We start from the raw sequence: 27141 nt of genomic DNA on the forward strand, positions 1-27141 counted from the left end.
ACTGTCTAGTTAGACATTGTACTGTATATTTATTGATTTTTTTTATTTTTTTTATAGACAATTTCATCTAATGAATTGCTTGTTCAGTATGAATTAAATAAATATTGTTTAAACATATGCTTGACCTTGAACAATTCATAAAAAAATAATATAGCTTCTTGCAAGTGTTTAGACATAATTCCAATATTAAACATTTGAATTGTTTGAAAATTACAACCAGGATAAAAATGCATATTTATTTAATGAGTAAAATCTCCACGTGAACACGTCATCACAGGGGTGTGTCCACATCGCCACCTGCTGGAGGGCCAGGAAATAGTTGTCACAGACTTCAGCCAAGCTGAACTCGCCCTACAGGCGCAATGCGGGTACTGCAGCCTGATGAGCAGTATTTAAGGCGGAACTGACATTTCGAGCTTCTTCAGCCTGATGCTTCACTTTGTGAGCTGGTTATTAGATGCCATTCCAGCCAGTCAGAGAATCTCCTGCCGACCCCCGAAGCAGCAGGGGGACTTTGCAAAAAAGAGGGCGTCCTAACTTCCCTCAAAGGGAATAAGAAACAGGATGCACGATGCCAGTGATGCCGCTCTGGGCTAACGCCCATGTTGCCTAAAGCAAAAACCGCCCGGCGTGCAACTCATATTTATTAAGAGTTTTTACCTTTTTCTTTACACTGCAAATGAACGCGTACCTAAAAAAACACTGAGCCACACAGCCACATGCACTTCAGGTCATGGTCCAATATCTATTATTTATTTAACTTCCTACACTTAATGAATTTTCTAACAAAATACAAATGTCTTAAATCTTGTGTACTTAAGAAAAGAACAATCATTTGTTAAGAAAAACGTATTATTTGATGAGTAGCCAACATGAAATGTTCTTGTATGTGAGTGAGTAATGTATGTAATGTATGTATATAATGTATGTAATTCAATGCTTTTCTTATATTTCTACTTTACATAATTCCATTTGTGGAAGGTTTTTACTCTATTACATTGTGCAAAATCTTTTTTCCCCTTTTAATTAATAACTAAGAAGTAAATATGTAAATGTATGTATTTTTGACTGGTTTGACATCAGACGCCCTTATCCAGAGCGACTTACAATCAGTAGTTACAGGGACAGTCCCCCCCTGGAGAAATTTAGGGTTAAGTGTCTTGCTCAGGGACACAATGGGAGTAAGTGGGATTTGAACCTGGGTCTTCTGGTTCATAGGCAAGTGTGTTACCTACTATGATAAGATATACTGCTATTACTGCAGTAATATTTTAATCTGGGTGATTGTAATTTAACTCAAGTACATGGTTTGTCTACCACTGTGATTTTTAGACTGAATTTGCACAAATTACTTGATGAAAGAGTATATGTCATGTTATTAGGTAAATTATGCCAACAACAACAATCACGTCATGAACGTCTTACACAGTAACTGAACAGAGAAGAATGTAAACTGGTTTTGGAAAATCTACTTTACACTGGCTGAGAATATTAGTTAATGCGAATTTATTTCAGTATGGCACTCTCATGATTAATCTTGCAAAAAAAAAAAAAAACACTACAAGTGGCTTTTAAAAAGCATTTTAGCACTTAATGACTAGATGCACAAACAGAGGGTCAATTCAGAAACTGTTTGAGGAACACTTTTTTTTTTTTTTTTTGTCAATAAAGCAGGTCTAGATTAAGGGCTTTCGCTTCAGTCTCCTGTCCAACATATTCTTCAGTTTAGGGTGAACACAGTACTTCTTCCCCATAGTGTATACTCTAAAACAAGAAGACATTTGCTGTAAGAAACCTCCGTAACATCACTGTGCATCACTGGTTTGCAAGTTACTCACATTATGGCATCAATATCACAGTGGACGTAGCTGGTTTATATGACATATTTGCTCAGGTTTCTCAACATCCTTCGGTTAATACAATTTGAACACAACACTTTGGAAAGGCACCTGCAACAATGTGAATCAACATTTATGCAACTGACTGTAACATGCAGGTAAATGGCGTAATTCTGCTGACACGGTTACCTTGGCTGGTGACTATGCCGACACACAGGATGAGGAGGAGGACAATCCTTGAATCCATTTTATGAAGCCCAGAGGTCATATCTGGTGGGGTGAGGCATCTGCTGTCTGAATTAAAGACCGTAGGTGTAAAACATGGCACACTTTACACTTTTTACACCTACTGGAATGTAGGAGCTCTCATTATATGGAACATCTGCAAAAAAAAAGCTATGTAATGGAAAATTACCAATTGAGAGCATAATCATTGGCAACAAAAATGCCATGTGGACGTCTTTATTCCTGCATTTCCAGGTTTTTATCACAGCACACTTCTTTGCAAGTATGTCTATATGGCACTCTGTGTGCATGACAAGCTCAGTGGGTATAGCTTGTGAATCGATGTTATTTGTTCCATTTCCTATACTTTCTGAACGCATAAACTATTTTGGGGGTTCAGGCTTTAGCCACTTGATTATAATACTTTTACATAATAATACATTATTTCAGTAGTATATGGAATTGGTCGGTCTTAGCTCTTACATCTATGTCTTCTGATGTAAACCCCAGTACATGTGTTTCTCCATGTGTCCTGCGATATGTCCACATAAGCATAAAAGCATAATTTGCTTTTATTTGTAGTGTGTTCGGATTCATGTCTAAAATGTTTGGTAGAGGTGGAAGCTTTTTTGTATTTTTTTTGTAAGGGGGAGTATAGAAATAGCAGAATGTGGAGTCTCTTCATGCCTTTTCAATACCGTGTGTATTAAATGTACCGAATCCATTTAGGGTTTTCATTGTGCAGCCCAGAATTAATCTTTTAGATTTGGATGTCTACTGTGATTTTGACAGTTGCAGTGTTTTTAACCTGATTCTTGGACTGTCAAATAGAATTCTGCACTCTTTCTGAATATACCCTCATTAATAAAAATAAATAAAGGGCTGTTTAATGCATGCAAATGAAATCAGAGAGGCATTGCCATTTTTGCATCAGTTTAATTTAAAAACACAAACAAATATACATTAAATAAAACACATTTGTGAATAGTACATTTAACGTCAGAATTGCTTTAATAAATTGCTTTGTGAAGAAATCTTGTCCCCATAACATTTTCCAGTGCAATAGCAGCAACGATTCATTGTTCTTTAGGGTTGGGTTACGTAAAACCTGTAAAAATAGAGACAATTTAAATACATACAGAACCTAGAACATGTAGAGTTTGATGAAAGACAAATCACCTTTTGCCACTTAAATACATATTTATTTAAGACAAAACCATTGTATGTGTCCAGCCCTGCCACTGTTGCCTTAAGATTTAAAGAGTTCTGCATTGAAAATACAGGTTGGTGAACTGCACTAGTGCTTAATTTGCAGATTTACTTATCTTATTCCCTCATATATTTTTAATAACACTTACATATATACAAAACAACATATTTAAAAATATGATATATGCAGTCCCTGATGTGGCTTTACAGCAAAACGATCCTGGAAGTTTCCGTATCTGTGGCAGTGAATGAAACAAGCTACAGCATACAGACCTGGACAGCCTCAAGGCATGCAGCACCCATGTCTCTGAGCTTTGCTGAGACCTGCCTCAAAGTATTATGCTCTTCAGTAAACTGAGGTGCTGAATGTTAATAACTGAGCCATGGCACAGAGCTGATTTTATTAGAAAAACATTTCCGAGCAAATGTGTCTGTATTTGCAGTTGCATGCACATAAGGAACAGATGGGAATGGCAACTTGAAGAATGATTTCATGTTCCAGTCAATCAGTGATGTATATCCAGTAATGAATCAGTCAAACATTGTGTGAGAACTGAAACAATGCATTTTCTATGGATGAGCTTATAAGCCCTGAAGGCACTATCAAGGGAAAGGAATTTGAGCTAATTAAGTATAATGAAATATAATGCCTAAACAGAATGGCTTTATTGTAGCTTGAGCTTTAACTCGATAATTAGACAAGGAAGTTAGCCTGCAGCACATTTGGCTCCTTACTTGCTTTCATTAAGATCAGCGTAGAACCTACCTGTGTTCAGATTGGAGGCTCAGGGACGAGCAGTGATCACAGTAGAGTGGTTTGACGAGTCAGAAAATTGCTGAAAGTGAGTAATAAATACAATTATTGAACACAGTTAAAAAAAAAAACATGGAAAAAAAAATGTCACATAACTGAGGTGAAATATACAAAAAACTGCTGAGAGTGTGAATATCACGGTAAAAACAATAATAATTTAAATTATTACATTCTAAAGGTAAAATTGCTGAGTGGGAACTGTTTTTCTTATTTGTGTTATTTGTATTTCTGGTACATCATAATTACATTATTGAACACTTCATATGTACTGTGTCTATTATTTCCTGAAAACTGGGATTTTCTAGACATTAATTCTTACATAGTTTCTTTTCAGGAGTAGCATGAAAACCATATCTGGAGGTGAAGAATCACTTCTCACCTGCTGGATCTCTTTAATCTCCCTCATTGCGAGTCGAATGGAGGGGTAGAGCCGGGGAAAGGCTTTATTCTCGTCCCCCATGTTGAACTGTTCTGTTGGAAGGTGACTCTTCTTGTCACGTATCTTCCTAAGAGCAGGGGGCCTGGAGGGCTGAAGTACAGGGCTCTGATCCAGGGGCATGAACAACTGTTGCAGCTCCAGGGGAACTGGGTTTGAATTACTCTGACTGTATACACGTGGCTCTGACACCACAGTCGTTTTCTTGTTATCCAAACAGGTCAGCTCCTCATAATCTGGTTCCTGATCACATGTCTATAAGCACACACACACACACACACACACACACACACACACACACACACACACACACACACACACACAACCACTGACCAATGTATAATTCAGTACATGGGGAAATGCAGACAGTCAAATGACATGTAAAACTGATTTTAATTATTTTGCTTGTTCATAAAACATACAACAATGTTTATGTATGATCATGCTATAACAATCAATTAGGCACTGCAAAAAAAAAAAAATCCTGGAATATGCAATTTCAAATGTGCAATAATGTAAATGAGAAGATACATAATCAGATTTCTTAGAAATGTCTGACAACAAAAACTGAGTATAAGAGATCTATAACACCCTAGTTTTGCAGAGAAAAGAAATGGTGAGCTCACCTGTCCACAGGTCTCAGTGAGCAACTCCATAAAAGGCTGGATGCCAACATGACGGTGATACTCCACCAGGTCAGGCAGAGATGAGTGGGCACGGTCCTCCCCCAAGATCACATATTTACCATTGTTCTGCATCTCAATCATGTAGTGCCGACATCGATTTTCACCCCTGGAACAAGATGTTACAGGTCACTATCTAGAACGTCTATGTTTTGTTTGAATCAATGACAACAGAAAAATATACACCATTTAATGTATTGGCATTTACCTGTATGTTAAAGTATAGCCTTCCCGACTTTGCCCAACTCTAATCAGAAAGCAACCAGTGGGTTTATCTATGAGGAGATCTTCAGCTTGTCTTGGGATTTCAAAAAAAGTAATTATTTAGATATAATCCCTTCCTTATTTGTGCTTAGCATGTTAAAATGCTATGAGCCATTTGCAATGGCTGGCTGAAACAGCGGGGTATAATACCTGCGCGATATCATGCCGTGGAACCAGCAAGGCACGGTGCCATTTTGTACAACCTTCCTGGCCTGAGTCTCTTTGAACCATCGGATGGTGTTTCTTCTCTGTTTGTGTTTCTCCTTCGCCTGCTCCTCATGTGGTGGCTGGCCCAGCAGATGGTACAGGTCATTGTCAAATGGCATCGCCTGTTCAGAAAAGCATCATAATGCCTTAATAAATCAATTTCACAGCCCCTAATTACGGTCAGGTCCATAAAGATCGGGACAGGCACAATTGTAATCTTTTTGGCACTATACACCACCACAATGGAACTGAAATAAAATGAACAGACTTTCAGATTCAATTTGAAATAAGGTGAACAAGGTATGAATTACAACAGTTTGTATATGTGCCCTCAAAGCAGTTAAAGTGTTGTGGTGTATATAGCCAAAAAGATTAGAATCGTATCGATGTCCTATTATTTATGAACCTTACTGTACTTAATGTCTCCCCAGGCATCATTCTAACTGCATAGGGTAACACATGGGAATTAAGAAAATGTACTTAGATATTCTACAGAACGTTGACTATTTTTGTGATTTTGCTCTAGACAAGATTCTTTCAAATCACTGATCATCAGTTGTGTGATATGTAATGAATTATCACCTCTAGCATCTTGCTACGTGGACGGGGCACGGGTGCAGTGACGACAGGTTTGGGAGCAGTCAGTATTGAGCGAGGCCTGGGTGTTGGCTTCTTGGTCCTGGGCAGCGGCACTGGAAGTGAAACTGGCCCTGAAACACAGGATTGTAGAATGAGACTCTGTGTTCTTTCTGTATTTAGCCTAAACAACGCTTTAAAGTCAGGGCGCTAGACTATTTTTCCCCGCCTCTTCAAAACCAAAGAATGACAAAGCAGCTGCTTATCAAGAGTGGTCTTGCACCATCTGCCACAAACCAATACACATAGCAACCACATTCTTACTCTTCTTCTCCTGCTCTATGAGCAGAAGCCTCTGGAGCTCTTCCTCCTCCTCCTTCCTCTTCCTCTCCTCAAGTTCCTGCTGTTCCTCTTTCTTCCTCTGCAGCTCCTTCAGGAGGGCCAGATATCTCCTCCTGCACCGCACAGAACGGTAGTCTGCAGACAACACAACAAGTTTCAACACATTCAGCTTTCAAACCAGCCCTAACCATGGATAGCTGCCTCCATGAGAATCAGCCTGGAGCATCAATATCTTAGTGTGCCTTGAACTGATAATTATGGTCATTAAAATGAAAAAGATAACAAGGACGACAGTTTATGCCCTTAGAAAAGGGGCAATGGTGGTAAGGAAGCACCTCTGTAATTGAAAGGTTGATGGTTAGCCAAGGACGGGCCACCAAGGTGCACCGTCCCCACACACTGCTCCCTGGGTTCAGATCCCCAAGATTGGTTTATTGTCAATACAACAGTATACACAATATATCATGTTTCACAGAGACCCCCTAAAGTGCAATCATAACTGGGGCAGTGGTGGCCTAGCGGTTAAGGAAGTGGCCTCATAATCAGTAGGTTGCCGGTTCGAATCCTGAGCTGCCAAGGTGCCACTGAGGTGCCACTTAGCAAAGCACCGTCCCCACACACTGCTCACCTAAACTATACTAACTAAAACTTAAATACTGTTTAGATCCCTATAAGAGAAAAGTAAAAAAATTCTGTAAAATGAATAGGACAAACAGGACATCATGTAGGATGCTTGTAAGTGGATATGTTGGACATTTCAAACAGGACAAACAAGACAAATGGCGGCCCACTGCTCACTAAGGGTGATGGTTGAAAGCAGAGGACACATTTCTTGTGTGCACCATGTGTTTTGCTGCAGTGTTTTACAATGAAAATCACCTCACTTCTCAAAAGGCACATAAAAAGATGGAATAATTAATAGTTTGTAAAGCATTTGAGAGTGATTATTGCCTCAGGTATGCACATACTTCACCCTTCAATGTACATACTTTTTTGGAGGATGATGGTAGCCCTCCCCAGCCTCTCCAGGAGTCGTGCCAACTCTTCCTGGTGCCAGTATTTGAAGAACAGGCGAGAGGATCTGTTCCGAAAAAGAGCATGAAAGGGTATATGTAATATATCTATTTACAAACATTTTTTATGACTGCAATCTGCTTATACCTGACATTACAATAGAAAAAAGCCCATAATCATATCTCCTAATTTTACAGACATTTCTGAACGTCACCAAATGATGTGCATCATCATTACAATGAATATTCAAATTGAATGCTATTCAGACACTGTATACCTACACACACATTCAACAACTAAGCCCAATTTTTTTTGGACTGTTCATTACAGGCACACTACACTGACATGAACAGAACTGCTGGCTGTTCTGCGTGACAACAAAAAATATACCCAGTAAACACTGAGAGACAAATACAGCACACTTGGTATGCAAATACAATGGTGTGGAACAACACAAATAAGGTAAAGGGTTAAGTAAGCTAAACATACACACGCAGCACCCTTCAGACTTACCCACATTTCCAGCCCTTGAATTCTGTACTGTTGAGTATAGACATACAGCTGCGTAAGAACAGAGTGAAGGAACGGAGCAATTATTCATACAATAAAGGTCTGTTTTGTTAGAAGGCATAAATCAATTGTAAAATGAAGTCTACTTAAAAGCACTCCTCTCCTACTTTCATACTGAAATACCTGAGACAGTGTGTGACTTTTTTTACATTTCCATATTCCAAATTTATAACTTTGGTACCTTTCTTTGTTTAAGGGCAGATCTGGATTCAGCAGCAGGATGTTGTACCTATGTAAGATTAAATAGTAAAGTATATTAAAGTAAATAAACAGTTGTAGAAATACGAAAGTGTAAAATTTTTATAACAGTATAAATGTTATTCCTAAACAATAAAAATGGACATGCACCTCTCAGCAAATTCCGCAAAGGAAGGTCGCCAGGAGAATCCATCTCTTCGGATCCTGACTGTTTCCAGCAGGCCATTGTACCTAAGCTGGAGCAGAAGCAATTTGCAATTCACAAAATCATTGTAGACCTGCAGTGTCAGTAAACACACACTGGAGGGTGCTCTGCTGTTCATAACTCTCACACATCGGTGACACTGTAGAGCAAAAACACTCATTATCCTTCACCACTTAATCCACAACGGGGTCGTGTGTGCCTGTAGCTGGAAACGGCTGTAATCATGGTTGTTATTAGTGTTTTTTTTATCAAAATCTTCTTGGTGCAATTACTTTTTGCACATAAACATGAATATATCATATATTAACATATAAACATGCAGCCTGGTACCATGGACTGAACACATATGTTTCAGTATTCTGAATGTGTAGAGCTATTCTACATGCATTTCATGTATACCAAACTTTGATTTATTCACAGCAGTTACACTTCAGGACGAGAGTTACTCACTGGAACCGTTCGCATCACGTTTAACACCATGTTCAGTCTTACAGTCACAGTCACAACTTACCCTCATTATTCACTGCATATACTTAGCTAATTGTAAATGAGTGCTGACATATCAAAGGCAGGACTACTGTGGACTCGGGGAGACTTGCCAACCTGAGCCATGACCAGCTTGTCATCCAGCAAGTCAGGAAGTTTGGAGCTGTTGGGTTTCACACAGCGAATGAAGTGAGGGCTAGCTGCAAACATCTTCTCCATCAGGACACCCAAAGAGTGCTGCATAATAAAAGACAGACAAATTAATCTATCATCATCCTAGACATGCAACCAGTAATAGTCAGAAACAAAACAAAACAAATCACTTGATATTTTCACCTTAAACTGTGCTGCTACAGACTGTTTCCTGGTAGAGTTGAAGTTGTCATCTACACTTTCCATCATCTCCATAGGGAAAGAATCACATTATTTAGAAAATAGTATCTAAATATATCCTAAAACCTGAACTACAATGCAGGCTTAGACATACCTTGGCCTTTCGTGGCATCAAAGTTCCTGTTCTAGAAATAGTGGCTGAAAAAACAAACATTGGATAGCAACAGCTGAGCTGGTAGAACGTAGTGTGAACAAAAGTAAACATAAAAACATTTTTCTCAATTCATTTCTTAAAGAGCAGAGAGGGAGTCATGCCAGGATATTACAGCCAAGTTAGGGAATCGATTTCAGTTAACGCAAAGGGTCCATTAAAAAAATTGATGATGCAGTGTGCAATGCTTTAACTATACAAAAACCATAAAGTGCAAACGAAACATTATTTAGTCTGACCTGCAAATAGCACACTGAGTAGAGGTGTGACGCTGTTGATGAACATGCCTCGGATGCTGGCAGGAATAGTGTCCCTGTTCTTTTCCAAAAATCCCCCTGCATTATACTGAACCTAAGTTAAAAAAAATGCACCTTATTTATTCATTCATTTATGCAGATACCAGCTTGAAGTCATAGTAATATTCCTTAAGTGATCGTAGGGACATTTGCCACTTTTTTTTTTTTTTTATCTTCAAGCCATTTTGGCTGTGTTGAATTAACGCATCTAAAATTTCCCAGAGGAACTCAGTTCCTTAAACGAGCCTAAAAGAGCCCAAGCTACATAAACAAACTAGTTTGATACTAATGACAAAAATATGTTCCATTGAAAACCCTTAGAAATGCAATTGTTGATCCCAAATATACCTAAACATAAATGTATTTATATTAATTAATAACTATTAATAATTATTTAAATTATTACTTTATTTTAATTTGGACAACACTATTAATGCAAGGATGGCTTCCTAATGAAATGTTTAGTGTGTAGCAATATTGATGTTGGATTAATGGAATGTGTAAAGTTTCCAACTTTTAATAATAATAATAATAAAATTAATGATAATAAAAGTCTACGAGTATTTTATGGAATTTTTGTCATTTATTTTTCCTTGTAATTTAAAGCATTTTGGAGGAAACAACAGTGGCATTTAAAGGGTTCCAACTGAAAAAAAAAATTCAAAATATATGTTTCAGGCAAAAACATACATAGTTTAAAGTGAAGGAAAATATTAATATATAATACTTTTACAGCAGTATTTTGAAAGGTGACATTCATTGGCCTTGGGAAGACGTAAGAAAGAATATTAAAGGACCTCTAAACAGAGGTCTGACCAAGATTCCATAGAAAGTACATTTATGATTTAAAAGAAATGAAAGCAAATAGAATCTTTCACCTCATGTTAATGAACTTGAATCTTAATTGCACCATTCTAGGTTTGATAATGTGAATACATTATAAATTTATGAAAAATTAAGTTAAAGTAAAGGAGCTTATCTTTTACTTGCTGAAATATATACAAATATATTGACAACAGGAACAATAAATAACCGTTGATCTTTGTGACACAAACATTTGATTAATTTGATTACCAACATCTCTGCTGACATATTTATCTAAAAGATTTTTTATTGGTTTTATAAAGCATTTTATCTTTTGAAATTACTCTGTGCTGCACTTCTGTAGGATTTTATTTGGAATGATCAATTCCCTGTTCCCTGCTTATAATCTAAAAGTTATTCTGAATGGCAAGTCTATTCCAGAAAATATTGTATGATAAGAAATAATATTAGACAAACATTCAGAGACTAGATTCTACACACTTACCTTTCCAGCGTAGTGTATCACCGTGAACAGAGGGTTGAATCCCTGAACCACTTCATAATGTGGAGTTCCTTTAAATTTGTTGTTCAGCTTGTCTACAAAGTCTCTGTTTGTGGCCTAATGATTAAATCATAAAGATAAATAATTTTAAATTATTAATATGTTACTCACTTCAGGAGGTTTTTTTAGTTAAAAACTGAGCAGTATACAGTAAAATGCTGTATGACATGAGTGATGGTACATGGAAGTCAGTCACACTCTTTGGTTTACCCAATGTTCAAGCAATGAGTATACCTGAGGAAAGGCACTCTGCTCATCCAGCAGCGACAGGATCCCAATGGGTTTTGTCAGGAAGAGGTCCTGAGGGGAGGGCAAATTATGATGAAATACAGGAAGGGAACTTCAGCAGTGATTCAATTACAGATGCATCAGAAATTATTTTATGCACCATGTTTAAGGAGTCTTCATTTGTGGTAATTTGAACTAGCTTCTATTTTATGATTCCGGGTCACGGAATTCAAGCTAAGTTTCAGAAATTCAAAATGTATGTCCTGCCCTTTTTCCAGTCTTCCTATGAAATGTACTTGGATGATGATGCATACTATTTAAAATACTAAATAAAGTAAATATTGTAGAGGAAACTCAATTCTTACCAGTATGGGTTTGTTGTCCTTGAAAGATATAACCTCCCATTCAATCCCCTCCTCTTTGTATTCTTTCTGCTCCATCAGGAATATGTGCTAGGAGGGAAAAACATAGGGTACGGCAAGTCAAATAACATACTCTGAAAATGGGAGTTCACATGGAATCAATGTCCTTACATCTCTACAAACTTTTATTTGAGCATGAGCATGCCCTGCCTCATGCTTTTTTTCTCTCAAGGGTGATTCCATGGATGATTCATATCGCCATTCTTTGTTTGTCCTTTGTTAAGAGGTATATGCATGCATAGTTTAAGATAACGCCTGCTGCAACAGCGATGCACATTCATTTTATCCAGTGAAGCAATCAGTAAAGAATGCTGAGAAAAGGTTGGCTGGTGAGACAAATTTATGTTCCATGAGCTTGCAGATGAGCTTCTAAAGGGTGTATAAATGTAGCAGTGGTAGTGGGGGTAAGGTGCTTCACTACCATCCAGCCCTACTGTCTATTCCATAACTAAGGCTGCCTTTTAAGAATTCAGCAGGAAGAACAAAAGTGTCATGCTCATGTTACTGTGGTTTGGTTTGTACTCACATGGTTAAAGAAGAACTGTAGCTGTTCATTGGCCAGGTTAATACAAAGCTGCTCAAATCGATTCACAGCAAAATTCTCAAACCCAAAGATGTCAAGAATACCTGTTGATCCGAAGAGATTGTTAGAATAAATGAAAGCCAAAAAAAAATAAAAATAAATAAATTTAACAACTTACCAATTTCACTAAGTTCAACATCTGGATCTACCTTTGGTGCAAGCAGTTCATTGACTTTGCTGACAATCCAGCCAAATATTCTACCATATGCAACTTTGGCAATAGAATCTCTGGCATCTAATGAGGGAAAGAATAACAAGTCTATGTGGCAACTGAATCTCAATAGCCTGGAGAAAATCATCAATCAGGACGAGGAAAGAAAGGAACCCAGGTTGAGCTAATATTACCCAGAAACCTTCTGGCTGAGACAGGTTCAGGTTCCTACTTCAAATTCCCTACCCACTGGTCCACTACTGCCCCACCCTTACCCTCAGCTTGCTGCTGGTTGTGGAGCCGCTGAATGGCCTCTCCTCTGGTCACAGACATAGTGCAAGTGAGACTCTTTAGAAGCTCCTCTTCCTTGACCCCAAACTGCCCCTAGTGGAAAACACACAGGTAGGAACATGACAATTCAATAAGCCATGTACGTTTTACCCCAAGACTTATTTTCAGAAACCTAAGTAGACTACATATGTACCCCTCCCTCACGATCCCCTCTCTGGACTAGAACCTAAGGTGGCAGTCAAGCGCTAGTTGCTACTTCCAGGTGAATTCCAACAGCAATAAACTTGCAATGAAAGTGAAATGAAATGAAAGTGATTGTCATTGTGAAACACAGCACAGCACACGGTGTTGTGTCCTCTGCTTTTTGTTCACCCTTGGTGAGCAGTGGGCATCCATGAAAGGTGCATGGGTAGCAGCGTGTGGGGACGGTGCTTTGCTCAGTGGCATCTCGGAGGTTCGGGATTTCAACCGGCAACCTTTAGATTATGGGTCAGTTTCCTTCCCCTGCTGCAAAAACACTCCAAATGCACATCCTAATATAGCAGCGCTTGACATTTTAAACATGCCCACCTTATCAGAGCACACCAGCTGATTTCCAGCCTTAAAGGGCTTGAGAACAAGAATACAGTCTGTGTATTTGAGTAAAAAAATGAATGCAGGGTGGAGAATTAAGGCCATGTCAACAATGAGAATCGCATTTTCTGATGTTATGGAGGAAGTTATCACTATAAAATGTTAGGCCAACATGACTTTTGAAAAAAGATTTCTGATCAGCCACAACATTAAAACATTGACAAAACTCTGACTCCACAAAATATGTACGCAACACCTCTGAAGGTACCAAGGTGTTATTAGCAGAACCTGTAAATTGTGAAGTTGGGCCTCCAAATTCCAAAGATGCTTATTCAAGAATCACATGATTCTGCTGCAATCAGGCATTAAGACTGGTGGTATGAGTGAAATTCATTTGAATGCCAGGAGCCACAGCTGCCCAGTGGAACACGGCACAGATCATCACATTACTGCTACTGCCTTATCTGCTTCCCAAAACCACCTTCTTCCAATGTTCCATGATTCACATTCCCACTGAAGAATCCCCTTTCAGTGTTAAACACTTCACAATTACAGTTACTGAAACAAAAATTAAATGTAAAAAAAAATCATGTAAATATGATCTTGATTATGTTCACACCACTTCATGCATACAGATGTGAAACGGAAGATGTTACTCACAGCAGCGGCTTTGAGCCACCCAACTGACATCTCGGTCACCTTCATGCCATCACTATCAGTGGGTTCAAATGCAATGTTCCCCAGGGACAGGATACCAGCCAGAATGGTCAGCATATCTACCTTCTCCTGTGAAAAGGATGAGGATAATGAGTGGGAGTGGGGCACATTACACAAAACTTCAAATTTGATAAGACTGGAAGAAAATGCACTTTCATTTAACATGATGTGCGATAGGAAGGAAGGGGGGAGGGTCGGAAAAGTGTCTCTTGCTTAAGCAAGACCTTGACCCATACGCCGAGACAGATATTATCATTGTGTTGCAGTACAAAAAAAAATATATTCAGAACAGGAATGGAAACACATGGTGTGAGTGCTTTGCAATACTCAAAAGGTGACGAGTTTGGGGAATAATAAAAAATAAGACCATGTATCTATTGCTGTATCCATTCAGTACAGCAATAGAGGTTCCAAATAAAGATGTGCTTTGGGTGTATTTGCTAATGTCACATTAACTAATTGACAGAAGAGAACAGATGAAAACATGAAAGGACTATTATTTGGTTACCCAGGCAAATTTCTTTAATCATTTAAAGCATACAAATGAACCCGGAAGATAGATTGTCAATGCTTTAATTCATGAATTGGTGATTGCTGTACTAGGCTTGTCACAATACTGACATTTCAAACTTCATACACATAAAGGATGGTACTCAGACTATTTTACAACACACAGGATAGATTTTAAATAAATAAATAAAATGTTTTTGTCAGAACACTAACAAACAATTCAATAAAAAAAGAAACATATTAAATAGAAAATATAAATTAATATTGTAAAATAAATATGGCTCTATTAGCTTGTGCAAATATTCTGTTTTCTTCTGAGCATGCTCCAGTAGCAGTCTACTGTAAGTTTAAGAAAAGTAGAACAAAGTGTATAAATTGGTCTTCAAATGCTTTGCTAAATTTGACAATCATGTCTTGCAAATGGGTTTGTTCATATCTTTTGGGATTCCCAGTCATCGGGTTGATATGCTGTAAGAGCTAAAATAACACTGGGAAACACTTCCAATGGCACTACATCAATTATTATTCTCAATTAAGTTTTTCATTTAATTAAGCAATCACGATTCATGATGTGAAATTGATTAATAGTCACACTCACCACAGCACAGCACAGCACAGCACCCAGTGCACATATAGAAATGGGCCTCTGCTTTTAACACGTTTTTTTTGCAGATTTAAGGACATTTAAAGACCTTTTTCAGGCCACTTTAATCAAACTTATGAGAATTTTTTCTCAACCACACTTTCATCAGGGTCTTCAAATACGGATTCTCGACAGACACTGTGAGGGCCAGATGTTCTTTTAACATACAATATTAATTTAATATTTGGTATATTCATTTTCCTTCAAATTTTTAGTATTTGTCAATAATAACAGACTAAGTAATACCTGTACTGTTGCAAGCCACTGAGTGACTGCAATATTTTTTTGTACTATGTGCGAGTCAATACCAAGCATGCAGAAGTGACTGGCAGATTACTGACAGATTGAAGGCATTTTATTTACTGGGTCTGCAGTATTTTTAAGATCTTTAAATTCTGGATTTAAGGATTACTAGTCATGTTTAATGATATTAATTTAGGAAAATTAGATTTAAGACTTGTTAAGGATCCACGGAAACCCTGTTTTTTACTCATTTGAGGGAGCAGTGGGCAGCCATGAACTGTGCCAGGGCAGAAGATGTATGGTAGTAGCACATTTCCGGCCCGCAACCTTTCGATTGTGGGTCTGCTTCCTTAACTCTTCGGCAATCACTGTCCCACCCCTTTAAACACATTACTAATCTGATCTGTTATATAGATAACTAAGTGGTATGAGGTCAGAAAAGTACTCATAAGGAAGTTACTTCACCTGCTCCTCAAAGCCAACCATGTCCATGGCATTGCAGACTTCTCTGTATTTCGTACTCCAGTGAGTCAGCATGTCATCAGAGTTGTACCTCCCACTCAAATACCTAGTAAAAACAAGATAAACCAGCACAGTAAAACATACGTCACATCACTCAGCTCTTAGCGTCACCACCTCTCAGGGTTATGAACAGTTCATAACTGGATATTTTGTTTATGACAGAAATTTAAACCCATTGTCAAAAAATAATCAGCTATTTGAACAGCAGGGTTGGGCAAAATCCTTTTACCATGCTTTATTAAAAGGAATGTTTCTCAGCGTATCTTTTTTGGATTGTCACCATTTTTATATTATATATAATATTGAAAGATCTGGGCCATTTTCCCCCCATTCATACAAAGACATTTTTGGATTTTTAGTTTTTTTGCAATACTTCTGGGCAGTGAACTTGACAGTTACTTATCAGCCTGTATGAAATATCAACATTAATATATTTTTATTGATTGACATTTAAGTGAACAAAGCAAATTTATAAGTATTCTAAAAGTATTTTTATCAGTATTGCCTTTATGTATATTCCATTTCACCCCAGCCCTGTCCACCAGCTATGGCCACACCTGTCATAGAATGTGACCTGGTGTGACAGGTACACATGATCATGTGACTAAAAAGAATAATAAAACCACCTGACTTCACTGGAGGAGAATCAGGCCAGGCCAGTCATACATGAAGAATCCTTATCCATTTCCTAGGTGCTGCAACAGAGGTCTCACCTATATTGCAAGGGGTCCAAAAGGCCATAGATCTCCTTGTCTTCTTTTGAGATTCCGGCTAACATACAGTAGAAAATGTGGAAATTTCGTTCCCCTTCATCCTGGTGCACCACGCGGGATTTCTCCAGGAGATATTCATTGATTTTTGCTCCTTTCACTGAAAGACACACATACATACAAAGGAACTTGGTTAAGGGATGAAAAAAGCATCATGGAAAGGCAGGCTTAAAAACAACCCAGACCAACCTGAGGTGTGAAAGAATCGAAGCTGAATGTATTTTCCGAAGCGGCTGCTGTTGTCGTTCATTACTGTCTGGGCATTTCCAAAAGCCTCCAGAAGAGGATTGACCTGTATGTGAAAGACCAAGTTACAGTTATGGAACCCTTGATCTAAAACTCCTCATCAAATGTTGAACCATCACCTCTTGTAATGGTCTCTTAATGACTTACAGCAAACACAAAAATACATAATCCACAGCAGCATAAACCAATACTAAACAGTCTGAGACAATAATCACATCAGTGTGTTTGAACATGCAATTTTTAAAATCAGTTTTACAATGCAACAGACTGTGCCGTGCTTTGAATAAGCATATTGAGAACAGTTGGTTTAACACTATGCTCCAGGCAATTGTTTATTATTCACAGTTGCAAACATTTTGACTTTAACCGATGTTGCAATGCCAAGGTGTAATTTTAAGGCACAGTGCATTTCCTGAAGTTTGAAGAATTTTTCAGCCAGAAAGCCTGTTTATGGTTGGGAGTGACCCAGTATTGGTTTGAAAAAAAAACTAAATATATGCCAAATTAGAAAGTAAGGAAGTTATAAAGTACAGGAAACAGGATGTTAAACCACGAGTGGGTCTTCAAACCAAAAATAAAGGAATCCAGATGATTTAAGAGCCACAGGAGAGATTCATCACAAATGGCACCAGAGTATTCTTTTAGACCACAAAACTTGGAGGCCTCTGGAAATATGACATACACAGGCATGCTACAGAAATAAGCAGGGAACATTGGAAACCTGTGAGAGCTTTCTCAGTATGCTGCTATCTATGCGTGTTGCACTGCTAAAGCAGAACTACATTCCAAAAACACTTACATGAAACGTCAGCATAATTACATTCTCTTTCAATGCGTGAACTTGGTCCTCACTTTAAAATGGTATAGGCAGGCTGCTAATAAAAATGGGGATGATAGTGACAAGGAAATCAATCGGGGGAGGGGAGGAGAGGAAAAGCAAAAAAAAAAAAAAAAAACTCAGCTGCCTGGAAAACACATAATAAAAATAACCCTCATCATCATCATTATAACCACACAGGACATGCATGGAAATATTTAACCTATACACACACAAAAGTGCTTCCAAAACGTCTGCCACAGCTTGGATGGAACTACATGACCAACATAGGAACAAGCTGAGAGAAAAAAAGATAAATAACATAAAAACCAGGGATTGTGGTTGGATGTGTGTGTGTGTGTGGGGATGGAGGGGGTTGATGGAAAATATTCGCACTACTGGAGTTTTCGTGCTTCACTAGGCTTGAGTGTTTATTCTGGGAGCTGACACCCGGCACCACGTCCCACACACAGATGTACCAGCTCAGCAAACTGAATAAAGGGAATGAAAGATGGCTGACGAGTGTATCTTGTAAATTCTGAAGATTCCGTATCCTCAACGGGTACTCCAACTTGGAATCATCCCAGGTTTCACAGCGCTCCAGCAGGGTCACTTTACCCCACCTGGCTATTCTTCTGCACGCCACAGACGGGAAAAATAACGTATACAGCCTCTCCTGCAAAGCTGACATGAACTATTAATTCTGTTATTTTTCCTTCACTGAATTGTGACTTGCCAGTGACAATTTACTGTTAGGTCATGGGCATGGAGCAATCTCCTGTGCCCTGGATGGTGCTTCCTCTGATGTACATAATGGCTACTAACTGCTTGTTTTCAGCCTGCAGACCAAAAAATGCAGTCCCACAAAAAAAAAATCCCAAGAACAAACCAGAACCCAAAATAAGTTAATTGATAAAGCCTCTCCAACATTCATCTTCACTACATAGATCAAGTGCCAGCCATGTGCCATTCCAGAATGCTCAACAGCAAAGTTTATCAGACAAATGAAAGCTGACTCTTCATAGTATTCAAAACATGCACCTGGAGAAACAAAAGCGTATCACAAGTCAAGCAGGTGGTGCCCTGGAGCCCACGCCCATCTACCCTGTGCCAGGGGCAAACAGTGTGGCGCAACTCCCTTACCTGCAGTATCTGCTGCTCCAGCTGAGAGTTGGCCTTGCACAGCTCCATGATCTGCCTCAGCAGGAGCTTTGTGCTCTCTGTTTTTCCAGCTCCACTCTCACCACTGAGGGCACACAACACCCAGATGTCAGAGAGAACATGAAATATTACCAACTTTCCTTAAACAGCATGAAAAAGAACAGAATACCAACATTCTTTTTCATGCTTCATCACTTTTAAATTCATATTATTATCTTCTTTATTTATTTATTTTTTTTAAAACCTCACAGTGTGTGAAAGCTGTTGCTGTTTTTGTATTCAGTTGCACACAAGCACCTCACTGGAACGAACTAATGTGTTCCATCTCAGTGGAACTAATGCTAATGGTCTATTGTTCGCTGCATCTCAGATGAAAACCTGCAGAGTAGAAATCTATGAGTGGATCTCCCTAATGAACTTATCTTCTGGACCAGAAGGCAGGACTGGTCAGCATTTCCTATACCAGTCATCATGACAGTATTTGATGTTCTAATTGGAAATGTTAAGAAGGTTGGGGAAAGTTGGTAGCACTGCTAAAACCAGTTAATACACAGCAGGGCAAAAAAGTATTTGCCACTGATTGTGCAAGTTGACCCACTTAAAAAGATGAGAGTGAATGATTTTGTAAAGAATTTATCTGTATAATGCTGTACATTTCCTTCAATAATAAACGTAAATTAAGATATTAAAAAACAATGAGAAAAAACTGTGTGCACATGAGTGTAGATGGCTGTAATGATTGGAGGCTTCATTATAAATAAAATATTCACAGGTCTAGATGTGAATGTCTAGATTCTATGGCAATGAGGTACTGTACAAGAGTAAAGAGTATTTGAGTAACAAGTGTCTGACATGTAAAGTTCAGAAAGATTCCTTGCAAAAGAAAGCAAAGTGATTGTCATTGTGAAACACTGCAGCACAGCACACGGTGCCACAACGAAATGTGTCCTCTGCTTTTATCCCATCACCCTTGGTGAGCAGTGAGCAGCCATCACAGGCTGTGTGTGGGGACGGTGCTTTGCTCAGTGGCACCTTGGAGGACCGGGATTCGAACCGGCAACCTTCCGATTAACGGGCCACTTCCTTACTCACTAGGCCACCGCTGCCCCAAACTGAAACTGCAAACTGACCTTTACACTATTTCTATACTGACAGACTACCGCCTACATAAAAAACAACATCTTAACACCCACAGAGGGGAAAAGACATTGTTCTCTGCAGCACAGAGTGTGAAACCTGTGAAGCTATGAAGTGAAGGCCAACATTGACATGACATACATAAATAAATAAAATAAATAAATAAATAACATTTCCAGGCCCAGTGATATACGGAATATCTTCGCTTGAGAAACCTTTTGGAATCTGAATAAGTAGGACTTTAGGTCACCTGCTATTGAGGCCACTGCCACACACAAAAAGCTGCTATTTGCATCAATGATAGCTCATGCAAATCTGCATTTGTGGCTGTTAGTGAATTGTGTTTATTGGCCGGACAGCATACATTAATGCTTTGGGTGAGGAACCCTTTTGATCATCGACATGTTGGGATTTAGTAGGCCATTAGTATAGTTTTTTTTTCCCCATCAGTGATCAATTATTTTTAATCTTGAAGTGAAAGGGCCATGAAATGTGTGTACAATCGCATATCAGCATCAGCCCAGAGGGATCTGACGAACACAGCACTGCCATTTAAATGTAAAAGAGACCTGTGCCGTCATGTTTTGCACTGGTTAAGGTAACAGCATTCTTCTCGTGTTGTCTGGGTGATTATCATCCCTCTCCCAACCTCAACCCCTTTACTCACTGACCAATGCATTCGGCAGTGGCCGCATTATAACTAACAATATGACATTGACACGCCACTGCTAATTATGGCAAGGTTTACTTTCTTTACTTTTTCTTTAAACCGTGTAGGCTGCAGAAAAACAAATGCCTGCGAATGAGCATGCCAGCCTAGAGTCTGTCTGAATGAAGGACTTACATTTTCCAGCGCGGCCCAGCATGGGGTGTGCAGCACATAGCTAGAGCGTGTCTCTACGCGTTTCTATCTGGAGGGTGAAAGCGTAACCGCACAATCGAACCAGGCCCAAACAAGTGCAGGACGCCGACTAAGAGCAACGTTTCGCACACCGAACCACGCTATTCATCTTGACGCCGTCAAGCGAGGCTCCTCAGAAGTGGCTCCCCTGAAAAACCCACCTGATCACTATGCACTGGTTCTTGGGACCGGCGGCCAAGCGGCCCAACATGGACTGGTAGGCCCTGTCCGCCACCGCGAATATGTGAGGAGGAAGGGCGCTCTTCTCGTGCCATTTGTACTGTTCTGAGACCTGCAGAGGAAGCAGAAGACTTCAGGCACAAGTAAACAAGTAAAGCCTGTCTCAGGTTCAAACACGCGGTGCGACGACACCGAACACACATGCCAAACGGCCTACGTCACACATTCTAAAATGCACAACTCAGTGTCAGTTGCCACTAGGGTGGGGTGGTAGTAGCCTAGTGGGTAACACACTCGCCTATGAACCAGAAGACCCAGGTTCAAATCCCACTTACTACCATTGTGTCCCTGAGCAAGACACTTAACCCTTAGAGGCTCCAGGGGGGGACTGTCCCTGTAACTACTGATTGTAAGTCTCTCTGGATAAGAGCGTCTGATAAATGCTGTAAATGTCACGACCAGGGGTCTACCCACCTCTTTTTCATAGAGTGGGAGATATTTGAAAGGGTTTAGGGCTACCAGGATGTCTCCGATGTAGGTCTGTTGGAAGAGAAAGCACAGCAGACACAGCAGCATGAAAAATCCTCCTGTCACAAGCACGTTGCCCATGAACCTCCGCCTCACAGCCGGCAGAAAAACCTGTTCCCGGTCCCTCTGTAATCTGGCACATTTACAACACAGCCAGACCGCAGAAGCGGGTGCCTTTAAATTAAATACTACACACACCGTTTAAGTCTTGAAGGACAGAAATACGCAAAAGAAGCCAGTGGAGCGTTTAACCACAGCGGCAGCAGCAGAAAGGAGAAGCTATCTGCCCAAGTAAACACACGCACACACACGCACTACCACAGCACACTGAGGTCCACGGAACCGGGGGGGAAAACTCGAGGGCCGCGTGTTCTTTTGGACGTTCACTCACGTAGATCTGGTTCCTGCTGAATCTGTGGCTCAGGGACCTCAGCAGAGTCTCTTCATTCAGCTCGGATAAAGTCGCCAGATCGTCCTGGAGGGCTCCCTCCATCTCATTACCTTCTTCTTCCTCTTCTTTGCTTGCTTTCTTTCTTTCTTTTTTTGTTGGAATTCCCTCGTTTGCTCTTTTCCGTTTAGACGACGGACTCGTGCGTTACGCCGTGCGGCAGCGTGCTGCTCTACAGCTGAGCGACCCTCTCTCTCTCTTTCTCTCTGTCTCTCTCCCTCTCTCTCTCTTTCTCTCTGTCTCTCTCCCTCTCTCTTTTTCACTCTCTCTCTCTTTCTCTCTCCCTCTCTCTCGTTCTCTCTATCTCTGTTTCTCTCACTCTCTCTCTGTCTCTCTCCCTCTCTCCCTCTGTCTCTCACCCTCTCTCTCTCTCTCTCTCTCTCTCTCTCTCTCTTCCTTTCTCTCTGTCTCTCTTTCTCTCTGTCTCTCTCGCTCTTTCATTCTCTCTCTCTTTCTCTCACTCTCTCTCTCTCTGTTTCTCTGTCTCTCTCCCTCTCTCTCTGTCTTTCTTACTCCGTCTCTCTCTGTTTCCTCTGTCTCTCTCTGTTTCCTCTGTCTCTCTCTCTCTCTCTCACTCTCTCTCTCTCTCTCTCTCACTCTCTCTCTCTGTTTCTGTCTCTCACCCTCTCTCTCTCTCTGTGTTTCTCTGTCTCTCTCTCTCTCTCTGTCTGAATTAATTTCTCTCTCTCCTCCCCTGAAGAGACACGTACCTCTTTCCTGGCCACTGTAGTTTGACCCCCACCACGTGATTCCTTCATTATTTTAGTGTCTGTTACACGTCTTTTGTAACGTGACTGAATTTGTTGCCGCGACACCAACGCTGTACAGACTTATCTTGAACTAAAAACAAGGAATTGACCAATAACTAAAGAAAGTGAAGTAATGAGTTCATTGTGGGAACCATATGTGATTCTTTGTTTCTATATTATAACGTTAAATCATTGATTTATTTATTGGAGGATTAAATGTTGACGCTGGACTATTCCTTCGCTTCCACTGCTAAAACAAACATGAAAGCAACTTTGGTCGTTATAAAGAAATCTGTGAATGGAATGATTTGCATAGACATTAAAAGCAACGCATTATACCACATTGCTGAACAGCAGTGCAAATGTTCTAAACTGTGACAGATAAATAGCACAGCAAAACGTGTGCAGCCCAGCAATGGTCTGGGGCAAAATATACAGCAATGGGCTCGAAGTGAAAGTGAAGTGATTGTAAAGCACAGCACACAGTGACACAACAAAATGTGTCCTCTGCTTTTAACCATCACCCTTGGTGAGCCATGACAGGCGCCCGGGGAGCAGTGTGTGGGGACTCAGCAACTCTGGATTCGAACCGGCAACCTTCCATTTACAGGCCTGCTTCCTTACCCGCTAGGCCACTGCTGCCCCAATGCGTGGGTTTTCATTTACATCTAATGTCAACCGGATGTCAACCAGCCAGCCCAAGCTTGCCATCCCCAATTTCAGCCAGTCCAGGTTGAAAACATAATGAAACGAAATGAAATAAAACCGATTCAAAGGTATTATATTATAAATGCATTATATAAAATGTTTACACAGAAGGTTAATGTTTTTCTATACAAATATTGATGGATGTTTCTGTCTGTCAGGAATATTTGAATATGGAGACATATCCAGTATCCATGTTCTGTATAAATATTACAATATTACAAGGTACACACACTCATCTACAATACAGACATAACATTTATTGAATTTTAATCAACTTCTTGTATTGTAACAATAACAATGGGTTTTTACATATTCAGCAAAATGTATAACAATGAAAACAAAGTAAAAAATATGATCAACATAAAAAACAGTGCCTTCAGTTTTAAATTAGCTCAGCTCCATTTCCGAAGTTGGTACTTTCTTCTTCCCTTTAGCTTTTTCTTTCCTGTGTGGGACGAGAAAAAAAATATGAAAAATGACAGTGCGTTGTTTTTATGTGAATGCAGTTATTATGTATAAATGTAACAGAATATGTTTTGCAGTCTTCACCTTTGAACAACAAACAGAACAACTGCAGCAATTAAAGCCACTGCAAAAACACACACACCAATGACCCCTACGATCAGCCCTGGTAGGGAACAAAAAAATGATCAACGAGCCACATACAACTGACCGTGGAGCCATTCATGATTTTTGATCAATTTTACCAGCATCCACAGTCTTCCTGTCAGGATCAGATTCCAGCATTCTTCCAGATGGGCCCGCTAGGTTAAAAAAAAGAGCAAAGTAATACACTGTGGACATCCAGTGGACAACTTTAGAACTGCCCAATGCAGAACTACAGAGGTGAGATTACACTTTATGGTAAGACAAGAAAAGAAAACTGAAGTCTACCTTGACAGGTTCTTTGACAGTCCTCCTTCTTTTCGAAGCGATTGCCATTGCCTTGGCAGCCCCCGTAATGGAAAATGCGACAGGCCTTTTCCTCTGCATTGTAATAGTACATTAGCAGCATGGCAAAACAGCTACCATGGTCCACAGGAAGAGAGCAAACTGCATCTAGGGCGAGAGAGACATTGAGTTTTGTTCATAGTTAATACATTTTTGAAGTGTTTTCCTAATGTGAAAAAAACTTTACCAAAGAGTTCTCCTTTTACCTCCTTCAGGATACAGCACACTGACGTTGGGAGAGCAGGCCTTCAAACACTCATCATCACTGTTAAAACGGTTTTCATTGCCGCCGTCTCCCTTGTAGAAGAACGGGACGCAGAAGCCCAAGTCTTTGTCATAAAAATACTTCAGGAGTCTGTCCTCTCCAGTGCCTACATTCAAAGCCTCGCTGCATTGTTGAGCTTGGGAAACAAAAATAAATACATGAATGGAAATTATATAGAGAAAGATTACAGAGTGACTGCCAAACCATGCTCACTTAAATTCTGGGATCAGTCCAGGACCATCACACAGAAAGACAGATGCAAGAACACATTTTGACATAAAATTTGCCCTTCAGTGGCTTTCAGGGGGCTGAAGGATTAAATCTTGAAAATTAAAATGGTAGGCAGGCATTGTTTGCATGAAATATGCAAATCTCAATTTATTTCATTATGAAGCCACTTAGAATGTGTGTGCTCTATTAATGTTCATCTTTGGTTTGGTTTTTGGTAAATTGACAACTCCCTGATTTGAAAAAAAAAAAATCAAGCAACTGGAAAAAATTATATATCTGCACTTTGCAGTAATATACTACTGCACATACCTTACTTGTTTTTTTCAACCCTTGAGGAACAATAAATACAAGCACTTTTAGGTCAGAGATTGGGACTCTTCCAATCTTCAACTTTTATTAACAGATTAGGCCACATTACCTTTACACTCTGAATCTGAGTTTCATTTAGATCTTTATGCTAAACATTCTGTTTGTATAGAAACTTTTTGGACCTATAATAACTAAATTGTTTAAAAACTCCAGCAACTTACTCATGGAATGTACCGATGTCATAAAAATCCCCACTAGGAGAAGTCCAATGCAAAAATGTTCCTGCATTTTGGATTGATTTCCTCAGTGAAACTTCACTCAGCTCCAGGAGACAGTGCTGATGTCTCGGCTCTCAGGTCTCCACTCAAATGATCCTGGTGCCCTTTAGACCCATTTATGAGGGACCAGGTTTTTATGACCAGGGTGTGCCAGAGAATGAAGCGCCATAGTTTCGCTCATAAACTATGACTAGGCCTCTTCATATATGATAACACCCTGCAAATATTACATACATACAGTATTGTACACAGTAGTGCATCAAGAACAGTTGTGTAACAGTGTGCCGGTTATACTAGACAATACAATGCATTTAAGCATTAAACTTGCATTGTGGTCCATGTTTGTAAAGAAATACACATTTTTGCCAATTTAGAATCTAAAAGTAGTTATCACAGTCAGAGCCTATTATAAATTATATACTTATTATATATGGCTGATATGCCTTTACGCCTTGATATTCTTAAACAGGAAGCAGCAGTAGTTAACCCATCCATGGTTATAACAGGAAGGGGAAGGGGCAAAGTTCCCTACCCATAAAACCCTTAGTTTCACTGAAACGTGTTGCTTGTGGATATGTCATAGAATGACATTAGCTGAAAAAGGCTTGCCCTTTCAAACACCCAGCAGAGCCAGAAAAATATAATTTTCAAAAGTTTATGAATGTACTTCTTCTAATGTTTCTTCTAAGATGTCAGGCCTTACTATAAAATCGTGTAACTCTTTTAAAACTATATGGTGTTGTAAACTGTATGGTAAATTGTACAACCAATTTTCCAATACGAAGGGAAGTAGGAGTAGGAATACGATTGACCTGGTGATGACCTGATCCTCCTCCTCATTACTATGAATGTTCATCGCCATCTAGAGGTGTGTCTGTCACTTGCTCTACAAATAATTCTACTAGTTCCCAAGGGCAGCAGGACCTGTGGCCATGATGTTCTGGTTCAGTATGAGATCTTTTGGTGAAAGACGTGATTTGCAAGCAGGAACTGTTTTATTCTCCTTACAATTATTATGTGGCCAGTTATTGTGCGGCACTTGCTGCTGGCCAGGCCTGTATGGGTCTTCCAAGTCTTTCAGTGATTCTGTTGTTTTGTTTGCTGAAAACACACTTCAGCTGAGTCAGTTAAACACATTAGCGAATCTACAAAAACACCAAGGTCTCGGGAGACACGTCCCCCATATTTGTGTTTACACAGAAGAAGAGCAGTTGATGGTACAGCTGGAACCTGCAGCCTCATGATGGAAACGCTACCTCGGGATTTATTGTGATGTGCTAATGAAACGCTAGGGAATTCATAAGAC

At 39.6% G+C, this 27141-nt stretch overlaps 2 protein-coding genes across 3 annotated transcripts; both read right to left on the reverse strand.

Moving 5' to 3' along the window:
* Window positions 1-2983: 2983 nt before the first annotated feature.
* On the reverse strand, window positions 2984-22653 carry LOC114790414 (myosin-IIIb). 2 transcript variants are annotated; one of them, XM_028980470.1, is made up of 30 exons: window positions 22288-22653; window positions 21843-21908; window positions 21350-21480; window positions 19133-19235; window positions 17116-17218; window positions 16870-17026; window positions 16100-16202; window positions 14182-14307; window positions 12933-13041; window positions 12625-12741; window positions 12450-12550; window positions 11867-11953; window positions 11508-11573; window positions 11217-11330; window positions 9851-9962; window positions 9555-9598; window positions 9404-9469; window positions 9185-9304; window positions 8527-8612; window positions 8360-8407; window positions 8122-8148; window positions 7584-7675; window positions 6577-6729; window positions 6259-6386; window positions 5620-5798; window positions 5414-5503; window positions 5149-5314; window positions 4466-4777; window positions 4039-4108; window positions 2984-3171 (listed from the first exon to the last, which is right to left on the reverse strand). In XM_028980470.1, exons 1-29 carry the CDS (start codon window positions 22387-22389, stop codon window positions 4058-4060), a joined length of 3159 nt encoding a protein of 1052 aa, XP_028836303.1. In that variant the 5' UTR covers window positions 22390-22653; the 3' UTR covers window positions 2984-3171; window positions 4039-4057. The 2 variants fall into 2 exon arrangements, with proteins under 2 accessions (XP_028836303.1, XP_028836302.1); XM_028980469.1 differs by having other exon boundaries at window positions 8122-8169.
* Window positions 22654-24171: 1518 nt separating this feature from the next.
* On the reverse strand, window positions 24172-27027 carry tfpil (tissue factor pathway inhibitor-like). The gene is made up of 6 exons (XM_028980471.1): window positions 25779-27027; window positions 24959-25153; window positions 24696-24860; window positions 24509-24565; window positions 24351-24429; window positions 24172-24246 (listed from the first exon to the last, which is right to left on the reverse strand). Exons 1-6 carry the CDS (start codon window positions 25843-25845, stop codon window positions 24189-24191), a joined length of 621 nt encoding a protein of 206 aa, XP_028836304.1. The 5' UTR covers window positions 25846-27027; the 3' UTR covers window positions 24172-24188.
* Window positions 27028-27141: the final 114 nt, after the last annotated feature.

Source organism: Denticeps clupeoides, chromosome 5 (assembly GCF_900700375.1).
Source record: "Denticeps clupeoides chromosome 5, fDenClu1.1, whole genome shotgun sequence".
NCBI classification, from domain to species: domain Eukaryota; kingdom Metazoa; phylum Chordata; class Actinopteri; order Clupeiformes; family Denticipitidae; genus Denticeps; species Denticeps clupeoides.

Bases quoted from the DNA above. Each gene is read 5' to 3' on its own strand.
- LOC114790414 (XM_028980469.1), bottom strand. From the start codon at position 22,389: ATGGAGGGAGCCCTCCAGGACGATCTGGCGACTTTATCCGAGCTGAAT. The intron at 17,027-17,115 runs GTTGGTCTGGGT...TGTGTCTTTCAG, and splicing joins TCGATTCTTTCACACCTCAG to TGAAAGGAGCAAAAATCAAT. The intron at 6,730-7,583 runs GTATGTACATTG...TGTTGTCTGCAG, and splicing joins TACCATCATCCTCCAAAAAA to ACTACCGTTCTGTGCGGTGC.
- tfpil (XM_028980471.1), bottom strand. From the start codon at position 25,845: ATGCAGGAACATTTTTGCATTGGACTTCTCCTAGTGGGGATTTTTATG. The intron at 24,566-24,695 runs GTAGACTTCAGT...TTTTTAACCTAG, and splicing joins CTGTCAAAGAACCTGTCAAG to CGGGCCCATCTGGAAGAATG. The intron at 24,247-24,350 runs GTGAAGACTGCA...CGTCCCACACAG, and splicing joins GTTCTGTTTGTTGTTCAAAG to GAAAGAAAAAGCTAAAGGGA.